The sequence below is a fragment of the Tupaia chinensis genome, unplaced genomic scaffold (assembly GCF_000334495.1).
Source record: "Tupaia chinensis unplaced genomic scaffold, TupChi_1.0 Scaffold000369_1, whole genome shotgun sequence".
NCBI lineage: Eukaryota > Metazoa > Chordata > Mammalia > Scandentia > Tupaiidae > Tupaia > Tupaia belangeri.
The window spans coordinates 120677-141796 of record NW_006159866.1 but is presented as its reverse complement, the minus strand read 5'-3'; the positions used below and the strand labels follow the sequence as shown (position 1 = coordinate 141796).

The following is a 21120-nucleotide window of genomic DNA, read 5'->3' as shown; positions in this document are numbered from 1 at the left end:
AGCAAGTCTGCTTTACCAGTTAAATGAGGTCTAAAGGCCAATGGTTTTCAAGTTTTTGTCATCCTTGATAGCTTCTCTTCACACCTGACCCCTTCACCCTGCAGAAATGACTCCAAGGAATGTGAGTTTAATATGTTTGAAACTATATTTATATGATGAGAAAAATGCAGAAAGGAGAAACCATCTGGATCTTGGGTCTCTTGCAGTCATTGGTGCGTTGTGGGTTTTTGGTTTGGGTATGAATACATATCCTGATGTCCCTGCAATTGAACTGCCTTCTGGAAGGGTCCACTCCTATTCCTTCTGAATCCTTAAGGACAACATTAGTGTGCTCAGGGCTAGCGCTCTGTGAGTATTGCTTACTGGATCCTCCTCTGAGACAAGCACATGTGCTTGGAGGAACAAAACAGGAGCCAGTTAAGAAGCTTAAGAAGAAGCTTCTTAGTTAAGAAGCTCAGTTAAGAAGTTAAGTGAGTAAAGCTAAGAAGCTTTGAGTCAAGTTGACCATGGACCTTGGGAAGAGAGGAGGGCAGAGAGACTCTTAAAAATGGTGAAAATTTGTGAGAAAATCACTCTACTTAATGAAAGGACTCTATAAATCCTTTTATAGAGAGTTGGATAAGCTAATCTTTGAAGTTCCCTTCTTGCTTTAAAATTCTTTAAAATTAATGTAGGCAATGCTGCTGATACTGTTTATAAGAATGTCCCTTAGGGTAAAATGGTTCCAATAAAAGGCGGTTTCCATTTGCCCTGATGTCTCTTGACTTTCATCTGAATTGACCATGTACCATCTTTCTCTGTTTCAGATCCCTTGATGAGGTGGGCAGTTCTGCACCTCCTCAATCCCTGGACTCCACTTTTACAGACCAGATGCACTCAGCCTCTGGTCTTACCTCTTCTTCACTGTTTCCTTACGCATGTGTGTGTGTGTTTACTTATGACTTCAGAATCTTCTGCCCTTCCTCTTTTTCTTTCTTTCTTTCTTTCTTTGAATCTTCTGCCCTTTCTTTCTTTCTTTCTTTCTTTCTTTCTTTCATAAAACAGGGCTCCTGGGGAATTTTCATTACTTCTTTATGTTTTCTCACCAACACCAATTTCTATTCAGACTTTCCAATCATAGACTAGCCTTACAGACTGTTAAAACTGAAAGGGGAATGAGAAATCATTCTAGTCTAGTCTCTCATTCAACAAATAAGGGAAGTGAGGCCTGGAGAGGAGAAACAGCCTACCTGGTGTTAGATGCCCATCAAAATGGTGGAGGTGGGGCTATACCAAAGGTTCTCATTCAGTGTGTTTCCTCCTACTCATTGTCACACTCTCTAGCTAAATCTTATTTAATTTAGAGGCTTCCTGAAGGATTTGATTCTGTGTCTTCCTCCTTCTCCTAGTTTTTGGAAGTCCATGATGAATTCAGAAATGAATACACCACCTATACTTTTCAGCTCTGGGTGTGTCAGTCCTGTCCACACTGCAGCAGACGACAGGGCCTCCACAACTGCTGAAGGAATGATGCTCACAGCACATGGCAAGTTGACTCCATCCTCTAATAGTAGAGTGTGAGCCTCAGCCCAAGGCACTGTCCCTTCCTGTGTACTGAAGCTCGGTTATAGTGTGGAAATTGTTAACTCCTAGACCCATCCAGTAACTGGTTGGCAAAAGTATAAGCTGCCCCAGTTTGACCAGCGTAGACATTACAGAAAACAGAACAGGGCCTTGAGGATGGAGCAAGGAAAGGGATTGAGAATTGCTGGGGGAACTGGACACAAATTTGGGCAGCTGTGGCAGGGAGGGTTGCAGCTGACATCTGATTTGGAGGAGAGGTTGAAAGGCATGGCTTCTTGAGTCCCTTGCTCTCTTGGGCTTAAAAAATAAAATCATGCTAGTGAAGATAGCACGTCTTATAAAATGAGAGGTAGGCTGACAGTCCTCCCCTATTCACCTTTGGATTTCTAGATGCAATTTCCTCTGGTACTTTTCATTTTCCCTCTCAAAGGCAGAATAATAAAAGAAGATGGAGAAAGGTTTCTCAGGATCTCACCTCATTAAAAGGGTCACTTCTGCTTTCCACAGAACCAAAAAAGAAAAAAAAATCTCAAAAACAAAAATGCCACTTGTCCCTAGGACTATCATTCAGAGCCATGGATGGCTGGTCACATAATGTTATTTTTTCTGATTCTTACTAAGCCCCCTATACTGAGGACAGCCTTGCTGAAAACAGAAAGAAGGCCTTTAGTTTGCAAATCAGAAAACAAATTGAGCAAGAAATAGAGAAAACAAAGCTAGGGAAGACCTGTGTTTCCCATGGGACTTATAATCTCTGTGGCAGGTACCCTGAGTTCTGCCTCTTCTGCCCTTTCCTCAACGCCTGACTCTAAAGTGTTAAAAACAAAAATCAACTTCTCCCCAACCCCCCAAAGAAAATTATTGTCTGACTGACCCAAGGGCAGGGGACTCAGAGACACCACCATTTTCTAATCCTAGAACCAGGAGCAGGCAACCCCTTGGGAATTAGATTCCAAAACAGTGGTTAGGTTTGTGGGACTGTAGAATCTAAGGTAGAATGTAATTAAGCAAAAATCTATCAGGTCTGGAAAGGAGGCTGCTATTCTTAAAATGTAACAGAGCATACTTGGCTGGTGAGTGTAAGAATGTCAGAAGATAAGACTCCTTGGCTCATTAAAAGGACTTGTGTACGGTTGATCTGTTTCCTCTTACAGGGAGTGTTGGCAAAGCTCTCTTGCAGAGGCATCTTCTCGGGGCTGGTATGAGACCTGGCCATGGTGACTAGCTCACTAATACCTGGCAGGTGAAGGGCATCTCAGAAAGGAGACAGAAAAAGAAAGTGTGTGCCTGTCAACAAAACAATCTGTGCCATCATTTGCCTTGGAATGGTTCTTTTAAGAAAATGTCACACTCTTCCTCCTTGGTGGGAAAGGAGGGGAAGATTAAGGATGACTGGATGGGAGGGAGAATGGAGGCTGAGGTCTGGCTCCAGGGCAGCAGACACCATGAGCAGATGGTAGTCACCGGTTCCTGCCACATCCCTGCTTCCTTCAATATTCTTAATATGTTGCAAAGCACATTACTATTGCCCTCCCCCTTGTTTCATATTATAAAATACAAACAAATGACAGAAAAGATCAGTTGGCTGGCTGCTGTTGACTGCTCAGAACCGTAAGGACCGCCGTTTTCTCCCCGCCATGAGACGGTGGTTGTAGGGGCGCATCTTCATTTCCACAAAGGGGATGGAGAACTCGTGGCCTTTCCAGTGGTACCAGTTGATGCCCTGGACATGAGAAAGATAAGCACATCAAATCACTCTTCCCCACTGTGAAGCACCTCATTTGAAAAGAAGGAATGAAAAGACCAGGGAATCCAATATGTGGACTTCGCAATTTTTAGGTACATAATGCTTTGTGGCTGAGTTCTCAATGAAGTCAAAGGAGCAGAGTCTCTTTCCAGCTTTCCCTTGAAACCTGCCTGAGGCCTGAGGTCTTCCCTGGGAGCACCATGCAGGTCATTTGTTATTGCCACCTTTCTGTTTTTGGCTTCCGGGTGTTGCATGCACTAATAGTGTTGAATTTCAAAATCCCCATGCTGTGGAAGCATTTGAAGGAGAAGAACTGTTTTTGCCTGTCCACTCCTTATAGGATACTCAGGTGGCTCCACCTAGAGTGACCAACCATGTTGGTTTGCCGAGACTGGAAGGGTTTCCCTGGACACAGCTCTCCTGCTAACATGGGGCAGTCACTGCTAGTCCAGCTGGTCTCCTTATCACCAAGCCCAGCCATGGACTTGTAGTCTCTGATGGGGAAAGATAGTCCAGTTTGCACTTTCTGATCCTTCCCTTCTGGGACCCCTTTTAGGATGAAGCTGAGTCTGACACTGTCCCAGGAGCTGCTAAGCTTGCTGTAGGATCCAATAGAGAGGAAATGAAATAGAACTTGACTGATTGCCAAGGACTTCTCTGGGTGAGTTCTAGTTCCTAGGTTCAGGTGCTTTCCTTTCCTGTCTCTGGCTTTGTCCTGTCCTTAACTCAGTGTCTGCATTTTTTAAAATTTTTATTTATTATTATCATAGTGTTGTTTATATTACCTTGAGTCACATATAACTTTATAGTGTATTACATTTCTTTTTCCAAAAGGAATATCATGCATATCAGTCAATACAAAGACCTTAAAACTCCCCATCATCATCCTCAAATAGCTTTTCATTATTTTTTCCAGATTATTATTATTGCATTATTTTTCTGTTTATGGCTGCCCTATTCCAAAACTCTAAACATTCCTTTATAAAAGGATCACGTAAGACTCCCATGTGTATTTAAAGCATAAAGTTAAGGGTCTTTGAGCTCTGTGGCTCTGGGTCATTCCCAGCTGTGGCAGACCTTCACCTACCTGACTGTGCCTGGACTCCCCATATTTTCCATTGAGGTTGGTCCGGTGGCAGTTCTTATACCACCATGCTCCCTTGTATGACATGGCGCAATTGGTGACTGCAACGTCATTGTCTCTGTCCTCCGTGGAGAAAGGACGTCCCTGATGATAGCTGAGGGAATCCCCTGCAAAAAGAAGTATTCAGGAGACTGTCCATTTGCCATTTTCTTATTGGAGATTTTTCAGATATTTGACACATGCCCAGCAAACTTGGCCTCCACTTATGAAACCTTCTTGTTGCTTAGTCTGAACTCCTATCCACCTAACCCCAGGTTGACTACTTTGTGCAGTTCTCTCCAGCCATTTCCTCATAGCCACCGACCTTTTGCTCAGAGCTCTGTGCAGGCAGCCCTCTCACCACCCCTGTTTCCTCCAGGTCCGTACTGGGACACAGAACATCAGGGGTTCTTGGGAACCAGCAGTTAGCATAATGGCTATGTCGCTGGACTCTCACGTAGTCGACCGCGGTTCACGTCCCGGACCCGGTGGCTTAGAACTCACGCCGGGCGTGTGTGCGTGTGTGCCCAAGATCCCGGGAGGAGAATGGAGGAGAAGGGATTGCGGCGTGACCATCCCCCCTGCGGGGTGATTTCTCGCTTTCTGTCTCTATGTCTCTCTCTGTCTGTCTGGCGAGCGCACGCACCCTATAGTGAAAAAAAAAAAAACTCCCCCAAAAAAAAAAAAAAAAACACATCAGGGGTTCTTTTAGTTTCCTGAGGAGATGGTGATGAGCCTTACTTACTGAGATGCGCTGGGTGACCACTGTAGCTTCAGACTGGCCTTCTGTCTGGTTCTCTAGGCCTGGTCAGACTACACCGAAAAGCCTACATTCTGAACTTAGTGGCACGTGTGAAGAAGGACATTAGCAAGCTAGAGTTCCTGTCCATAAGAAACAAGATGCTGAGAAATGCATAACCACATCAGAGAAGTGCCTGCCTCTCAGGGGGAGAGCAGCCTTTAATGAGGAGACCCAGCCCAGGATCACTGTCTCCAATATTTGATAGGCTACACACACACTCTGTGGAGAAGTATGAGGATTAGTGGTGGAGACTGTATAGAGGCCTATATTGGCTAAATATAGAAGGATACATTACCTAAATATTAGAGCTAGTCACAAAAGGGATAGACTGCTAAGAGGTGTGGTGAGGTTTTTTTTTTTGTTTTTTTTTTTTTCCTTTTCTCAGTGGCAAACAGAGGTTGGGTGCTTTTATTGGGGATGTTGTCCAAGATGTTCAACTGAGGTGAATATTTGAGGTGAGAGAGAAGACTGTAATTTGTGTATAACAACTGGTGAAGCTTTTGGGAAGATTTGTGGCTAGGGATAATGTGTGTGTGTGTGGGAGGTTTCATGCTATTTTTTGGGTGAAAGTGAGTTTTGATACTTCTAAGATTGCGTTATGCTAGGAGAGACCATGGTTCTAATTCTGTGGCTTCTGAGACCATGCTCACAGTGCTCATTTAATGCCTCCAACAATTCTCACCACAACTTAACTTGTAGGAGCTTGGTCTTTATAGGCAGGCCTGATCACCTCAGGAGTGCCCAGTGCAACATTATGGTCTCCATTCTATCCTCTTCTTCTTTCCCTTCCATTCTCCAAGGATTCAGATTTCACTCTGTTGTGCCTGCTGTGATCCCAGATATGCTCTCAGTATTGTTTTTTTTAGGTCTCCCTCAAATCTGGCTCCATTTCTGATTTCTGCCTCATATATTCAATACATTAACTAAGCCCTGTTTTTTATTTATTTATTTATTTATTTATTTATTTATTTATTTATTTTTTCCCTCTCAAACCACTGTTCAGATTTACACCTTTCTGGGGGCCAGCAGATGGCATAATGGTTATGTGACTGTACTCCCATATAGTTGACCATGGTTTGAGTCCTGGACCTGACTGTTTAAAACTTATGCCGGTTATGTGTGCATGCATGGCCAAAATCCCAAGAAGAGAATGGAGGAGAAGGGATTGTGGTGTGGCCATCCCTTCCAGGAGATGATTTCTCACTTTCTGTCTCTCCAGTGAGTGCATGTGCCTTATACCAAAAATCTCTCTCTACAAAAACAAAACAAAACAAAAAATTGATTTACACCTTTGTGTTAATTCAGACATTAGCCAAGGCTCCTATGCTCTCCTATCAGGATGGATGTAGTAGCCACCATCTGGTCCCTATTCTTTGCTTGGACTTATTTTATCCTGTTCATGACTGTCATGCTGCCCTTCCCCAAAGCCCACTTCTATCATGTCATTCAGGGATTACAGCAGCTCCCCACTGCCCACTAGAGTAAGACTAAATTCCTCTGTTCCATCTGTGCTCCATCCTCTGTTTAGGATCTGGCTCCACCCTCCTCTACCAATCTTCTTTCTTTTCTTTTCTTTTTTTTGTTGTTATTTTTTGAGAGGTTTTTGCTATAGGGCGCGTGCACTTGCCAGACAGACAGAGAGATAGAAAGGGAGAAATCACCCCCCAGGGGGGATGGCCATGCCGCAATCCCTTCTCCTCCATTCTCCTCTCAGGATCTTGAGCACACACGCACAAACACCCGGCATGAGTTTAAGCCGCCGGGTCCGGGACTTGCACCGTGGTCGACTACATGGGAGTCCAGCGACATAGCCATTATGCTAACTGCTGGTCCCTCTACCAATCTTCTTTCTATTCCTTCTGAATGGATCCTCTGCTGGGTAAGCCAGACCTTCAAAGCCACCTTCCCTCCACAGAAACAGTTCCTTCTGTGGCTTTTTCGGAGCCTGTTTTCCTTACCATTGGATTCTAGTCAAATGCTGTGGCCTTCATGAAGCCTTCCTCCATTACCCAGAACCCTCTTCTCTGACCACTCCTCACACTGGATATGAGTACCATTTATGGTGTGGTGAGTTATTTCCTGATCGTTTCTTGTTAAATAATTTTTCTTTCCTGTTTAGTTCTTTAGAGGCCATGTGTTGGGCTTCAGTTGAGTCCCCACCATTTTGCAAGATAAACTTTTAGGAGTTGATCAACAACTTCTTGATAATTTGATTTGGGATGTTTAGTTCTAATCCAAGTAGAGTCCTAGAGACCTGGATATTTACAGTCTGAGAAGTAGGGAGCAGGAGAAGGGGCTGGACTTTGGGGGGGGGCTTGAGATGGATTGTTGCCAGTAGGGTCAATAAAACATAGCAACAATCACAGATAAAGCCCAGAACAATTAGGCAAGATTAAATGTCAGAAGGAGAGGGGATGGGTTCCTCATTCTTGGAAACATCATGGCCTAGAAAGAGCAACTTTTGTGTGGAGTAGCCTTACAGGTGTACAACCTAAATAAACCCAGGTTTTCATCTTTCAAAGGCTATGCTTTGAATAGTGGGTGGGAGGGACAAAAAATAGTTAATGTGTGATGCTCAGCCAAACCAGTGTTAAGATTTGCCTTGAGACATGAGTATAGAATGCAGGTGAACAGCTCTGTGTGCAGTGACTAAGAGCAGGAATAGAGGCCGCAGAGCTGGGACATTAGACAGGAAAACATCAATGCTTGGGGCTAGAGGAAGAGGAGGGAAGAAGGGCAGACATATGAAGAAATGTGAAGACTGGCTTCCCTTCCTGTAGGAGAAATAAATAATGGCTTTTCTATAGGCACATTCTAATCTTAGGTAGTGAATAGCATCAGGTTATTTTCGAGATAATTTAGTCTGACATCTTATTTAATTCACTCCATTTCAGTGGTTCTTTTATGACCAAAGTGTGGCAAATTGGGCCTTTTGTTGGGGCACTTCAGGTTGGTCTGATTGCCATTGAGAAGATTTTCAAATAGGAACAATAAGAACTGAAAACGTGTCTTCTCTGTGGGGTAACAATACCTGGCCCAGAAGAGAAATAATTGAATGGATACAGTAATTGGAAGGGCACCACCTTGATATTCTTCTTAATTCCAAGAGGCATACAAATGTTGTTAAATTATATGCCAGCATCTAGCTCTAAAATTGGAATTAATAAACGACCAATAACTCCATGTACCAAACAGAATGTTTGGCAGAACAGGTTTTATGAAATGTGTAATATAATAGAACACAGAAAATAGATTGACAAGGACCAAGCAGCAGATCAGATATTACTTACTGATAAAACTATAAATGCAATGGAACTTATAGAGAAGGTGGTTCTGCTTAGAAATGTTATGAAAAATCTGCACAGAAAACCTGATCACATACGTGGTTCTTGTGGAGGAACAGAGAAATGTGACCAATGAGGAATATTTAAGTTATGCCCTCTGCTCCTTGGCTGGGTGTTACCATGGGAGTGAGGGAGGGCATACTCTTTTCAGTTGTTTGGGGATGATTTTGCAGGGGAGATTTCCACCCAGACATTAGATTTTGCTTTCACTGGAAAAGACCTCATGTTGATTAATCTAGACAAGCAAAACAAGTTTTGCCTCATATTACACCTTTCTAAAGAAAACTTTAAGAGCACTGTCACTGCGTTTGTTGCATTTTTTTTTTTCTGACTACACAGTGAAGAGAAGGCAATTTTTGTGATTTTTCAGGTGAGGAAATGGAAGTCCTAAGAGATTGATTTCCAGTTACCTGAGTGGTTTGGGTGAACAGGGCCAGAACCAAGCCCAGCCACCCACCATACTCCCTGGCTAGCAGAGGATTCAGCCTTTCTGGAGGCTGCTCCTGCTACAGCTTGGGCTGGAATCGAGGCCCTTATCCTGCCCATGGACCCAGGTACCCGCAGTGCCGTTGTAGGCTCCTAGGCGGAGTTTGTACAGGCTTCGACTGTCCTCGACGGAGAACTTGTCATAGGAGGCAAAGGCAGCCTCCTGACCATCGCGCATATCCACTCGTAGCTCGTAGCGGCCCTGGGCGGTGATCCTATGAATGTTGTCCAGTCCTGTGGGAAAGAGCAGAGAAGGCACTGAGCTTGGCCCATCAGCTTTGGAGAGGGCAGAGAAAGTGTGAAGAGGACTGAAATCTAGACTGTGTTTTCTCTTAGCCTTTCCCTGGCTGTTTTCAAACAGATCCTGCTGGACTCTGAAGTTCCTCCTGCCAAGAGGCCAACCTGGGTATGCTGATGCATTTTTACTTCAATCAGCTCAGGGGTCTTGGTGTCCAGGCCTGACTCAGTAATTGACAAGCCCTGAGCCTCTGGATTCTTGGCCTTACTCTCTATAACTCTCTATACCAAACTATAGTATTGGGAGAAAATGCAAGAGGCATCACATAAGTGTGAGTCTTTTGGGGTGAGTGGCAGGAAAAAAGAGGCAGAAGCACCAGTCAGAGGGATCAGAGCGTTTAGAGTGTTCAGGCTGTCCAACATCCTTCCACCTGCCAGCAGCCTGCAGGGCTCTTCCCACCTTTCAGGGCACTGCCCTTCCTTCTCTTAGCCTCTAGGTCTCTTGTAGTTCCTGTGGCCAGGTGAGAAAATATGGTCACCTGCTTCCAGTTCCCCTCCCTCTAGTCTACCTGCTACCTGCTCACTGGTTTTTCCTGACAGTTACCCTCATTCACTTGCTCTCTCCTTGGCCTCTATGCTTCCTAAGTCTTAGTCTAAGAGAGTCTTGTAAGGCGTGGTCCTCTGAAAGCCCAGAATTTAGGCAGAGCCTAAATTTAGGCAAATCCCTTTAGTGATATTTTCTCATACCTAGTTCCTTGCCTGCTTGCCTTGGTTGCCTGTGCCCAAGGACTCTCTGATCTGGACCTACATGCCTAGACTTTGAGTCACTCAGTTTGTGTTGCTGATGATCTCTGAGTTCCCATGATGTCTCTCTGCTTGCTGATAATGTCCAAGGCTGTTTGCCGACCCACAGCCTACCTTAGACCTGTGCTTGTGCAGATGTGTGGATGCTAGCAGTGCCATGCTCCAAGGCCTTTCATTGGCTGCTGGCCCCTACACCAGCTGCTACAAGTGGTAGCTGCCAGCAACTTGCAGCTGCCTCCAGGAATAATTGCCCTTGATCAAACTGGAGTCCCTTCACCCTTCATACTCTCCCTCCCCCATGCCTTGGGACTGGCTTCCCTCAATAATGTTTGGGTACAAATATCCATCCTCCCTGCCCCAGTGGAGACCAACTCTGAGAAGCAATTCTTGCTCCAGAGCTTCCCTCGCAATCATATTGAAGCAAGTCTCCAGCCAAGACTTTTCCTGTTTCTCCACCTTATCCTGCTTCCCCAACCCTCTTCTCCTTACAGGACTCCCCCAACAAATCCCTTGAACAAGAATATCTGTCTCACTTTCTGTTCCTAGAGAACCCAACTTAGGATACGAGCCAGGGATCACAGTGTTACCCCTAACCTGAGTATTACCACCAAACTATGCATTATCAGGCCTCACCCCTATTCGAGAATCTTCAATGGCTCCCTACTACCTGTATCATCTTTCAAGACTGCTCTCTCAAACTTCTAAGTTTAATAATGTGCCTTCATTCAACCCACCTAACCTTGTTTTCTTTTTCTGTCCTGATTGCTTCTGACTTCTGATGGGGTTCTTCCCTGTCCCCAATTTGCATGAGTCAAAAGAATTCCCAGACTGGTGATTTAGCAGTATGTGCTACTCAGGAGAAGATGAATCTTGCTGGTGATTATGGTTCAAATCCCTAACCCAGTTGACCTGAATGAACTGAGAGAAGGAAGGAAGGAGATCGTGGCATGAACAGATCCTGAGAAGGGTACTTAGCACTTTCTCTCTTTTACTATCTTGTGCTTTACCATGAATAACTGAAATAAAGGATTCCTGTCTTTCCTCTTTTCTTGACCCTTCCCTCATCTTGTCTTCTGACCCATCCCCCTGTGTCTTCTCAGAGAAACTGGTGTCTTCCTTGTCTGGGACTCTGTGGCCTCCTTGTGGTAGCTCACAGTTAGTGTAGTGTTTGCCAGTGCGGTGTGGCACCTCTGACAATGCAAGGACTACTGCGGGACTAAGGCACTAAAGAACCTTAAGCAGACAGGACAAAAGTACTTCCATATTCTGCCTTAGCCTTTGTTTCCTTCTCCTTTTTTTTTTTTTAAAAAAAAAAAAAAAGAGAGAGAGAGAGAAAGAAAGAGAAAGTAAGCCACCAGGTCTAGGACTCAAACCGTTGTCAACCATGTGGGAGTCCTGCATCTTAACCAACAAGCCACCTGCTGGGCCCTCTTCTCTCTCTCTCTCTTTTTTTTTTTTTTTTTTTTTTTTTTTAATATGAGGGGACTTCAAAAAATTTATAGAATTGAAGTATGAGTTTATTTTGGTAGAAAACAATCGATGCAAAGGTTGTTTTTCTTTTTTGGAATATGTATTTCCACGAACTTTTTGAATATCCTGCATACAACCAGAAATGGATTTAGAACACTAAATGTTTTAACAAAAAAGAGAAGAAGTATAGAGATAGGTATGTTTCATAGGGTTTTTCCATAAAATAATCCTCCTGCCCTAGCCCTCCAGTTAGCTAGGATTAAGGTAGGTGCCACCATGCTTGGCCTGTTTATGTTGGTACCAGAACTGACCCTGGGGCTCCATGTGACTCTAGCCCTATGCAGGAGAGCCCTCCTGCTTGTGCCACTATGGTGGAGCCCTAGAACACTCATTTTGCATTCATGAGGTGTGTTATTCTGGCAAGATTACTAAACAGTACATAGTTATCTCAGTCTTTCTTAATAGCTGAAGGAGAAACCTTAACCCGGGTCCTAACTTAAATTCTCAGTCTCAGTGTGGTTCTAGTACTTGGTGGTTTCACATGCAACCCTTTCTAATCTCCTTTTTTAACACTAGTAGCAGTAGCAAATACAGGCTTAGAGTCCCTGTATACTAATGATGTTTTCTGTTCAAGGCATTTATTTTTGAGGCTTCCTTTTTTTTTGTAACCCCCTCCCCATTGTTAGTGTGCTTATCAGAGAGAGAGAGAGAGAGAGAGAGAGAGAGAGAGCGAGAGAGAACTATCCCCAATGGGGCATAGTCACACTGCAATCTTATCTCCATCCTATTGGCATTTTGGGTATACACACACATGTGCCTAGCATGTTTATCAAATCACTAGAGTTGGTATGAGAACAACTGTTGGGGACCAGCAGATGGCATAATGCTTATGTAGCATGATTCCCACATAGTTGACCGCAGTTTCAGTCCTGGCCCTGGTGGCTTCAAACTTAAGCTGGGCGTGTGTGCACGCATGCCCAAAATCCTGAGGGAAGAATGGGAAAGAAGGTATTGTGGCATGGCCATCCCCATGAGGGAGTGATTTCACACTCTCTGTCTCTCTATCTCTCTGGCAAGCACACATATCCTACAACAAAACTCTCAAAAGAGAGAGAGGAGAGAGAGAGAGAGGGAGAGAGCATCACTGTTAAAGTGCATCATAGATTATACATTTTACACAGGACAAAAATTGTGAAAATGGCACACATTGGCTCAGGTTTAGGAGACATGAATCCTGTCTGCTATAGCTGTATCGATAACTGTGCTAACCTTGTTTCCTAAGCTGTTTGCAAACACTTCAGAAGTAAGTGCATTTTCTTATTGGCTTGACTTCTTTCTCAATGTTTTTATATGGTTTTTACCCATAGTTTTATTACCTACATCAGCAAACACAGATATGGATATCTGAAAGGTACTCAATAAATTCTCACCATTGATCGATGGATTGATCGAGACCTATACTTAGGTACCTACTAACCCCCAGGAACTGAAATATGCAATAGGATTAAAAGATGACTATGATGTGATCCCAGCCCTGAAAGATGCTTGCATAGTATAATCAACCAAGACAAAATAAAATAGTTTAAGCCACAAAAAGAGTGACCAATTCTCCCACTGGCGATGAGTGAGAAAAATGATTAGGACAGGCTCTGTGGAGGAAGAAGTATTTAGCTGGGTCTTGGACTATTTGTGGGTGAACACCAAAGTGTACGGAGGAGGGGGCAGTTGGCTGAGAGTATTCTTTGCACTCTCAGTAATTGTGGCTGTTTGGAGTTTGGTGTTGAGAGGAGCAGGAGGAAGAACAGGTGAGGTGCTTGGTGGGGGAGAGGAGGGTCTAGAGGTAGACTAGAAAGGGCCTTGAACCCTAGCTAAAACATTCAGTCTTCACCTGGTGGTGATGAGGAGTTACAATGATCCAGGCTAGGGGCACGGTCAGTAGAAAACTGAACTGTAGTGCTGGAAGCCATATGGCTGAACACAGACCACAGAATCAGATTTCTGGGCTGGCTCGAAGACATGCAGGTGTGTGCACATACCCAGGATCCTGGTGAGCTAGAGGGCTGGTGAAAGGGGATTGCAGCATGACTGGCCCTGTTGAGGGTGCTTCTCTTTCTCATGCACTTAAGCGCACATGCTCTCTATCATGAATAAAATAAAACTTTAAAGAAAAGCTTCATACCATTGCCCAGACTTGGGATGTGAAAAGATGAGTCTAGTGGCCATATGGACAATAGGGTAGTCTTAGAGGTGGGGAGGCCAGTGTTGTTACTGGGGCTTTTAGGAGAAGGCATACGACTTGAATGAGACAGTGGCAGCGGAGGTAGAGGAGACCATGAATATGGAACATGATGATATGCCTCTCCCTCTGCCTCCTTTGTCAATCACTTGAAAAGTCTAGCCAAGAGTGGGATGCAGCAATCTTAAATTGACTGCTTTCCGGGATTGGCACCACCGCCACCTGGCTGGCTTGGGTGTGTGTTTACCTCTCATATCAATTCAGTTCTTAATCTAGACCTCCTCTTCGTGTCAGACCTCCAGGAAATTGCTGGTCACCTCTAATGCCACTTTCATTTTTTCCCTTTCCTTCCCAAGTCGGGTAATAACATTCTCCAAGGAACTCAGAGGAGGGACCAGGCTCATTTCCCTCCTGACCTGCAAGCTGGCTGGCTGGTTGCCTGGATCCTGAGAGATGGCCGGTAACCTGTTGCTTCCCTGCTCCCTCCCCCACCCGCTTTGTAGTTGCCTCCTGTCAAGACCCATCAGTATAAGAGACTATTAATGAGGATGAGAAGAGACAGAGCAAAGAGGAAAGCACCACAATAAGATAAAAACAGATCAATAGTGGAGCCAAACAGAGCAAAAGGTACTGAAAGCAATTCACGAGCTGTCAACTGCTCAACAGACACGAGATTTCTGATAATCCCAGATGGACACAGAGAGGAGAGATGGACAAGAAGCCAGACGGCACACCAAGGGAGAGCGAAGCGGAGGTGTTACCCAGCCAGAACTCGTCCTCCAGGTTCCCGAAGCCAACACGGTACTCAGCCCATTTCCGGAAAAAATCGGTTTGGCCATTCTGCCGCCTCTGGAATACCTATAAAGAGGGTGGAAGAAAAAAATGAGGAGATGCTCAGAAAATTAAACCATAATGAGTAAAAGTGATATAACTGGGTTTTATATCTGCAATGAGAAAGATGCGCAAAGAGCATTTCAGAACAGAGCTGGTGTTCACACAGAACTTTTTGTAGGAGCTGCTCAGAGCTCTCTGCTTCAAGTGCAGAGGCCCCTGATGAATAGGCTAGGGGGTGATGTTGACACTAATTTGCACCCCTTCAATGTAGAAAGGATTCTGGATACATAACAAGCCCTCAAAGAGTCAGAGGAAATAGACTTGGTTCTCAAATTAATCTTTTGCACCACAGAGTGCAATAGAAAGCATTTCTCACCAGGGAGAGAGAATCACTGTTAAAGTGCATCATAGATTATACATTTTACACAGGACAAAAATTGTGAAAATGGCACACATTGGCTCAGGTTTAGGAGACATGAATCCTGTCTGCTATAGCTGTATCGATAACTGTGCTAACCTTGTTTCCTAAGCTGTTTGCAAACACTTCAGAAGTAAGTGCATTTTCTTATTGGCTTGACTTCTTTCTCAATGTTTTTATATGGTTTTTACCCATAGTTTTATTACCTACATCAGCAAACACAGATATGGATATCTGAAAGGTACTCAATAAATTCTCACCATTGATCGATGGATTGATCGAGACCTATACTTAGGTACCTACTAACCCCCAGGAACTGAAATATGCAATAGGATTAAAAGATGACTATGATGTGATCCCAGCCCTGAAAGATGCTTGCATAGTATAATCAACCAAGACAAAATAAAATAGTTTAAGCCACAAAAAGAGTGACCAATTCTCCCACTGGCGATGAGTGAGAAAAATGATTAGGACAGGCTCTGTGGAGGAAGAAGTATTTAGCTGGGTCTTGGACTATTTGTGGGTGAACACCAAAGTGTACGGAGGAGGGGGCAGTTGGCTGAGAGTATTCTTTGCACTCTCAGTAATTGTGGCTGTTTGGAGTTTGGTGTTGAGAGGAGCAGGAGGAAGAACAGGTGAGGTGCTTGGTGGGGGAGAGGAGGGTCTAGAGGTAGACTAGAAAGGGCCTTGAACCCTAGCTAAAACATTCAGTCTTCACCTGGTGGTGATGAGGAGTTACAATGATCCAGGCTAGGGGCACGGTCAGTAGAAAACTGAACTGTAGTGCTGGAAGCCATATGGCTGAACACAGACCACAGAATCAGATTTCTGGGCTGGCTCGAAGACATGCAGGTGTGTGCACATACCCAGGATCCTGGTGAGCTAGAGGGCTGGTGAAAGGGGATTGCAGCATGACTGGCCCTGTTGAGGGTGCTTCTCTTTCTCATGCACTTAAGCGCACATGCTCTCTATCATGAATAAAATAAAACTTTAAAGAAAAGCTTCATACCATTGCCCAGACTTGGGATGTGAAAAGATGAGTCTAGTGGCCATATGGACAATAGGGTAGTCTTAGAGGTGGGGAGGCCAGTGTTGTTACTGGGGCTTTTAGGAGAAGGCATACGACTTGAATGAGACAGTGGCAGCGGAGGTAGAGGAGACCATGAATATGGAACATGATGATATGCCTCTCCCTCTGCCTCCTTTGTCAATCACTTGAAAAGTCTAGCCAAGAGTGGGATGCAGCAATCTTAAATTGACTGCTTTCCGGGATTGGCACCACCGCCACCTGGCTGGCTTGGGTGTGTGTTTACCTCTCATATCAATTCAGTTCTTAATCTAGACCTCCTCTTCGTGTCAGACCTCCAGGAAATTGCTGGTCACCTCTAATGCCACTTTCATTTTTTCCCTTTCCTTCCCAAGTCGGGTAATAACATTCTCCAAGGAACTCAGAGGAGGGACCAGGCTCATTTCCCTCCTGACCTGCAAGCTGGCTGGCTGGTTGCCTGGATCCTGAGAGATGGCCGGTAACCTGTTGCTTCCCTGCTCCCTCCCCCACCCGCTTTGTAGTTGCCTCCTGTCAAGACCCATCAGTATAAGAGACTATTAATGAGGATGAGAAGAGACAGAGCAAAGAGGAAAGCACCACAATAAGATAAAAACAGATCAATAGTGGAGCCAAACAGAGCAAAAGGTACTGAAAGCAATTCACGAGCTGTCAACTGCTCAACAGACACGAGATTTCTGATAATCCCAGATGGACACAGAGAGGAGAGATGGACAAGAAGCCAGACGGCACACCAAGGGAGAGCGAAGCGGAGGTGTTACCCAGCCAGAACTCGTCCTCCAGGTTCCCGAAGCCAACACGGTACTCAGCCCATTTCCGGAAAAAATCGGTTTGGCCATTCTGCCGCCTCTGGAATACCTATAAAGAGGGTGGAAGAAAAAAATGAGGAGATGCTCAGAAAATTAAACCATAATGAGTAAAAGTGATATAACTGGGTTTTATATCTGCAATGAGAAAGATGCGCAAAGAGCATTTCAGAACAGAGCTGGTGTTCACACAGAACTTTTTGTAGGAGCTGCTCAGAGCTCTCTGCTTCAAGTGCAGAGGCCCCTGATGAATAGGCTAGGGGGTGATGTTGACACTAATTTGCACCCCTTCAATGTAGAAAGGATTCTGGATACATAACAAGCCCTCAAAGAGTCAGAGGAAATAGACTTGGTTCTCAAATTAATCTTTTGCACCACAGAGTGCAATAGAAAGCATTTCTCACCAAAAGAACAAGACCAACTTCATATCAGCTAGTAGCTGTCATCATTCTATTACAGGCAAAGCAACTGCATATCATTCACTTTCTGAGCTGTTTAAGTGCTAATTTCATTTAACCTCCAATACATCAGCCTTGGCTTTAGTTTCCAATTATTCCTTAAGAAGGAGGCACAAATATGTCAGAAACATAAAAGAAATGTCTCCCAAGAGCAGCCATTATGAGCACAGTCACCATTTAACTTCTACTCAAAAACTACCCATTTTGCATCATAAAAAACCCAGCACTGAGTGTTGGCAGTGCTAGAGGAGAACAGGGAGGAGGGTAGAAGGGCTAGTTTCTATCCACCTGATTCAGCTGGCTCTGGGCTGCTTTAGGGCCAGGCTGCAGGAGCTCTCCCATCCATACAAGGGACCTGTGTTGAGAGGGTGGGGTCACTTGTAAGGCTGCCTTTTCTCTTCTTTTCTGTACTGCCCTCTAGGCAGTGAGAGGACAGAGAAAGGGTACTCTCTTTTCTCAACCACTGGTACTCCCTAAGGCTATGATGGCTCTGGGGAAGAGCCAGGGAAGGATGGGGATGAGGGTGGCCTTGCAATTAGAGGCAGCCATCCATTTTCTGCCCTTGTCTGCTCCCATGTGTAAATCCCCGATCGCCTGGCCACAGAGGGGCTCACCTTCTCTATCATAAAGCTGTGATACTCAGCAGACAGATCTCTGGGCCTGGCTGAATCACTGCTGCCTTTCCCAGCACCCTCTGCATTAGCTACCCTTGTGGAGGGAGCAGGAGGGAAGGCAGGCATCCTTGGGACTGCAATTCCTACATGCAGCTCCTTCCTCTGCCTGGCCAAACCTAGGACTGGGCTGCTGGACCAGGGCCGTGAAGCAACATAGAGCCCCAGGTACTGAGGTTGGCTGACTTGGATATTTGTGTGCAGGGGTGCAGCTGCCTGTACTTACGATCCAGCCACCCCCGTCGGTGGTCATGTCACAGTATACTTGTAACTTCCGGCTGAGCTCCCCATTGAGGAAGATGGTGTAAACTCCACTCAGAGTGTCTCCATTCATCAAATGCTGGGCACAGTCTTGAGGATGAGGGAACACCCGGCCCCCTGCACAGGAGAAGAGGCAAGTCTAGAAAAGATTCCTTCTCTACCATGTCTAAGAGCCCCTTGGACCAGAAGAAGTTTTGGAAGGCCCATAGGACTTCTTCAAGTGTTGTAAGAAAGCCTGTACAAATCTCAAACAATGCGTGGGTGTGAGAACCCACATCATCTTGCATTCTCTCTCTTCAGCTGCCGTTGAATTTATCAGGCGATATATAGTTTTATAGACTCTGAGGATCAAAAGGCTGGGATCAAGGTGTGGCTCTTCTAGTTACCTCTTTACTTGACTTTAGAAAAATGACCTGACTTCCTTGGGCTTGAGTTTTCTTATCAGCTAAATGTAGGTAATAAAGATCTCGGTGGATAGTGGGTGGGGGGTAGGGGGTGGGGCCAGAAAAAGCCTTTAACAGACAAGAGAAGGTAAAGTTCTTTGTTAAAAACAATGTATTTTGTAATATGCTTGATTTGATTACAACACACTGCATGCATGCTTTGAAAAATCGTATTATATGTTGTAAGGATGTACAATAATTAAATGTAAACAAGAAATAATAAAATGAAAAAAATAATCACCTTATGGGGTGAAAATGTGTCTATGTACCTAGTGATTGGTTAATTCAAATGATGATCAGAGCTGTATGAGCCAAAATAAGTCACCGTCGGGTACACCCTTCAAAAGGAGAGGCACCTAAGGAAAGCCTTCAGTCATCTTCACAGCTGCCATTAAAGAATGCCCTAGCAACCTTAGCATCCACACAAAGACAGGTATTTAGTCCTTGTACCAAATAATCTCCTGATTGGACCAAACAGTCAAATGACCATGTTTTACAGTTCAGTGTAAGTTTAAGGAGAGGGCAGGAGAAGTAAATTGAAGCTCGTCTTTCAGAGAGAACAGCCCAATTTGTAGAACAATATCTAATTAGCTGAAAGAAAAGCTTAAATCATGTGTCTTGAAGAGCTTAGCTTTAGGGCAAATTTTAATGTTTGGCAGGCAAGCTGAGGAGCAGAGAGCCCACTGGAGGAACTTTTCTGCACTGCAGGAGCTGACAGAGCAAATGAGAGGCAGACCCTGTGTGAGGGATGGTGGTGTGGGTATTCTCTGGAGAAAATAATCTGAAGAGCTTGAGGTGGTTGATAGGGTTCTACATCCTTTTTTAAAAAATTAACTTATTTGTTATTATTATTACTTATACATTCAATTGCTATACATCCTTTGGCTTGTATGGAGAATTTATCCAACACGAAATATACCTCAGACCAGTCCAGTTGAGAATACTATATGCGTGATCAACAGGTAATAAACCATTTTTGTGTCCATCCTTAACAGTTACAGTGCTGGAGAGGCTGGGGGTGGACCTATGTCAGTTACTACAATCTCTTAGTGACAGAACCAGGACATGACCAGTGTGACATTGAGCCACTTGAAAAGCCTACTCGTGGGTTAGAGTGAGGGCATGATGCCACACAAGGATTACAACATAGCAACCTCTCTGAGGGCCTTGGTGATCTAAGACCCTATCACAAACCTCAGTGAAGGATCCTGTGTTAGGAAGAGGTTGTCAGAGTTCAGGAACCTTTATGAAGACCCATCTGGAGGTGTGATAACTCCTACCACAAAGACTGTCCTACATGTTGCCTCACCACAGTTGGAGGGAAGGCATTTAAGTGGTTTAAACAAAGACACTGCCTACTTCAGGCTTAGTTATACAAGGCAATAACAACATATTGCTATAGAAAACCTACCCTAACAAGTGTGTTTTTATTTTCCTTTAATGCTTGCAAGAAACTTGAGAAGCAGGCAGATTGATAGAGATCGAAGACTTTATAGAGAAGGAAACTACTCAAAAAGATCACATGACTTCCTTGGGTCACTTGAACCCAAGTTTTCAGACCCCAAGTCAAGTATGTGCTCTTTGCCCCCAAGAGACAGGTAAGAGTGCCCCTGTCCTTTCTCCCAGTTGCCTTGAGAGCTCAGCTATTATTTCTTGGCGTCTCAGCCATTCTTGACCTGTTCTCGGAAAAAAGCTGTCTACCTTCCTTTCTCCCCTCTTCTCTCATTGCTTGAGTTTCTCATTTTAGCAGATCAGCACATAATGTTCTTGGCCTTCAGCTCACTTCTACCTTATGCACTAATAGCCCTTTCTCCCCAAAGAAAGATTTCCTAAGAAATCAATTCAGCTTCTTAAAGGGGCAAGAACCCCAAATGGCTTCCCAATACCCAATGTGCTCCTAAGAAAACATCTTCCCTCAAACCTCAAAATGAAAATCTCATACAATATACAGAACCAAACCAAACTTCAGAATAGAAAAATAGATGATTTTATACAGGCTTCTTCACAATGATAATGTAGATTATTGAATTCATATTATTTTATAATGTTAGAGATAGCTTTATAAGATTCAAAGAAATATTAAAAACTGCTATAATGCTAGAGAAATATAATAAACTGAGACAATAGTCCCAGTGAGGGGAGTTTTAAATATCTGAATGACTCTTATATAAAGAAGGGGTTCACTATTTTTGCTGTAGGGCATGTATGCTCACTGGAAAGACAGAGACAGAGAGACAGAAAGCAAGAAATCACCTCCAAGGAGGATGGCCATACTGCAGTTCCTTTTCTCTGGATTTGAGACACACACACACACACACACACACACACACACACACACACACGTGCCTGGC

General features: G+C 44.3%; 1 protein-coding gene across 1 annotated transcript in view; it reads right to left on the bottom strand.

Annotated features, from left to right (window-relative positions):
* Positions 1-1002: 1002 nt before the first annotated feature.
* Positions 1003-21120, bottom strand: part of TNR (tenascin R) — a 97455-nt gene continuing 77337 nt past the window's right edge. The window contains exons 17-21 of the mRNA XM_006153327.2: positions 18292-18443; positions 16892-16988; positions 9138-9299; positions 4398-4561; positions 1003-3286 (exon numbers count right to left, since the gene is read on the bottom strand). Of these exons, the coding sequence (XP_006153389.1) occupies positions 3167-3286; positions 4398-4561; positions 9138-9299; positions 16892-16988; positions 18292-18443 (695 nt within the window). The 3' untranslated portion in view covers positions 1003-3166. The remainder of the gene's footprint in view (positions 3287-4397; positions 4562-9137; positions 9300-16891; positions 16989-18291; positions 18444-21120) is intronic.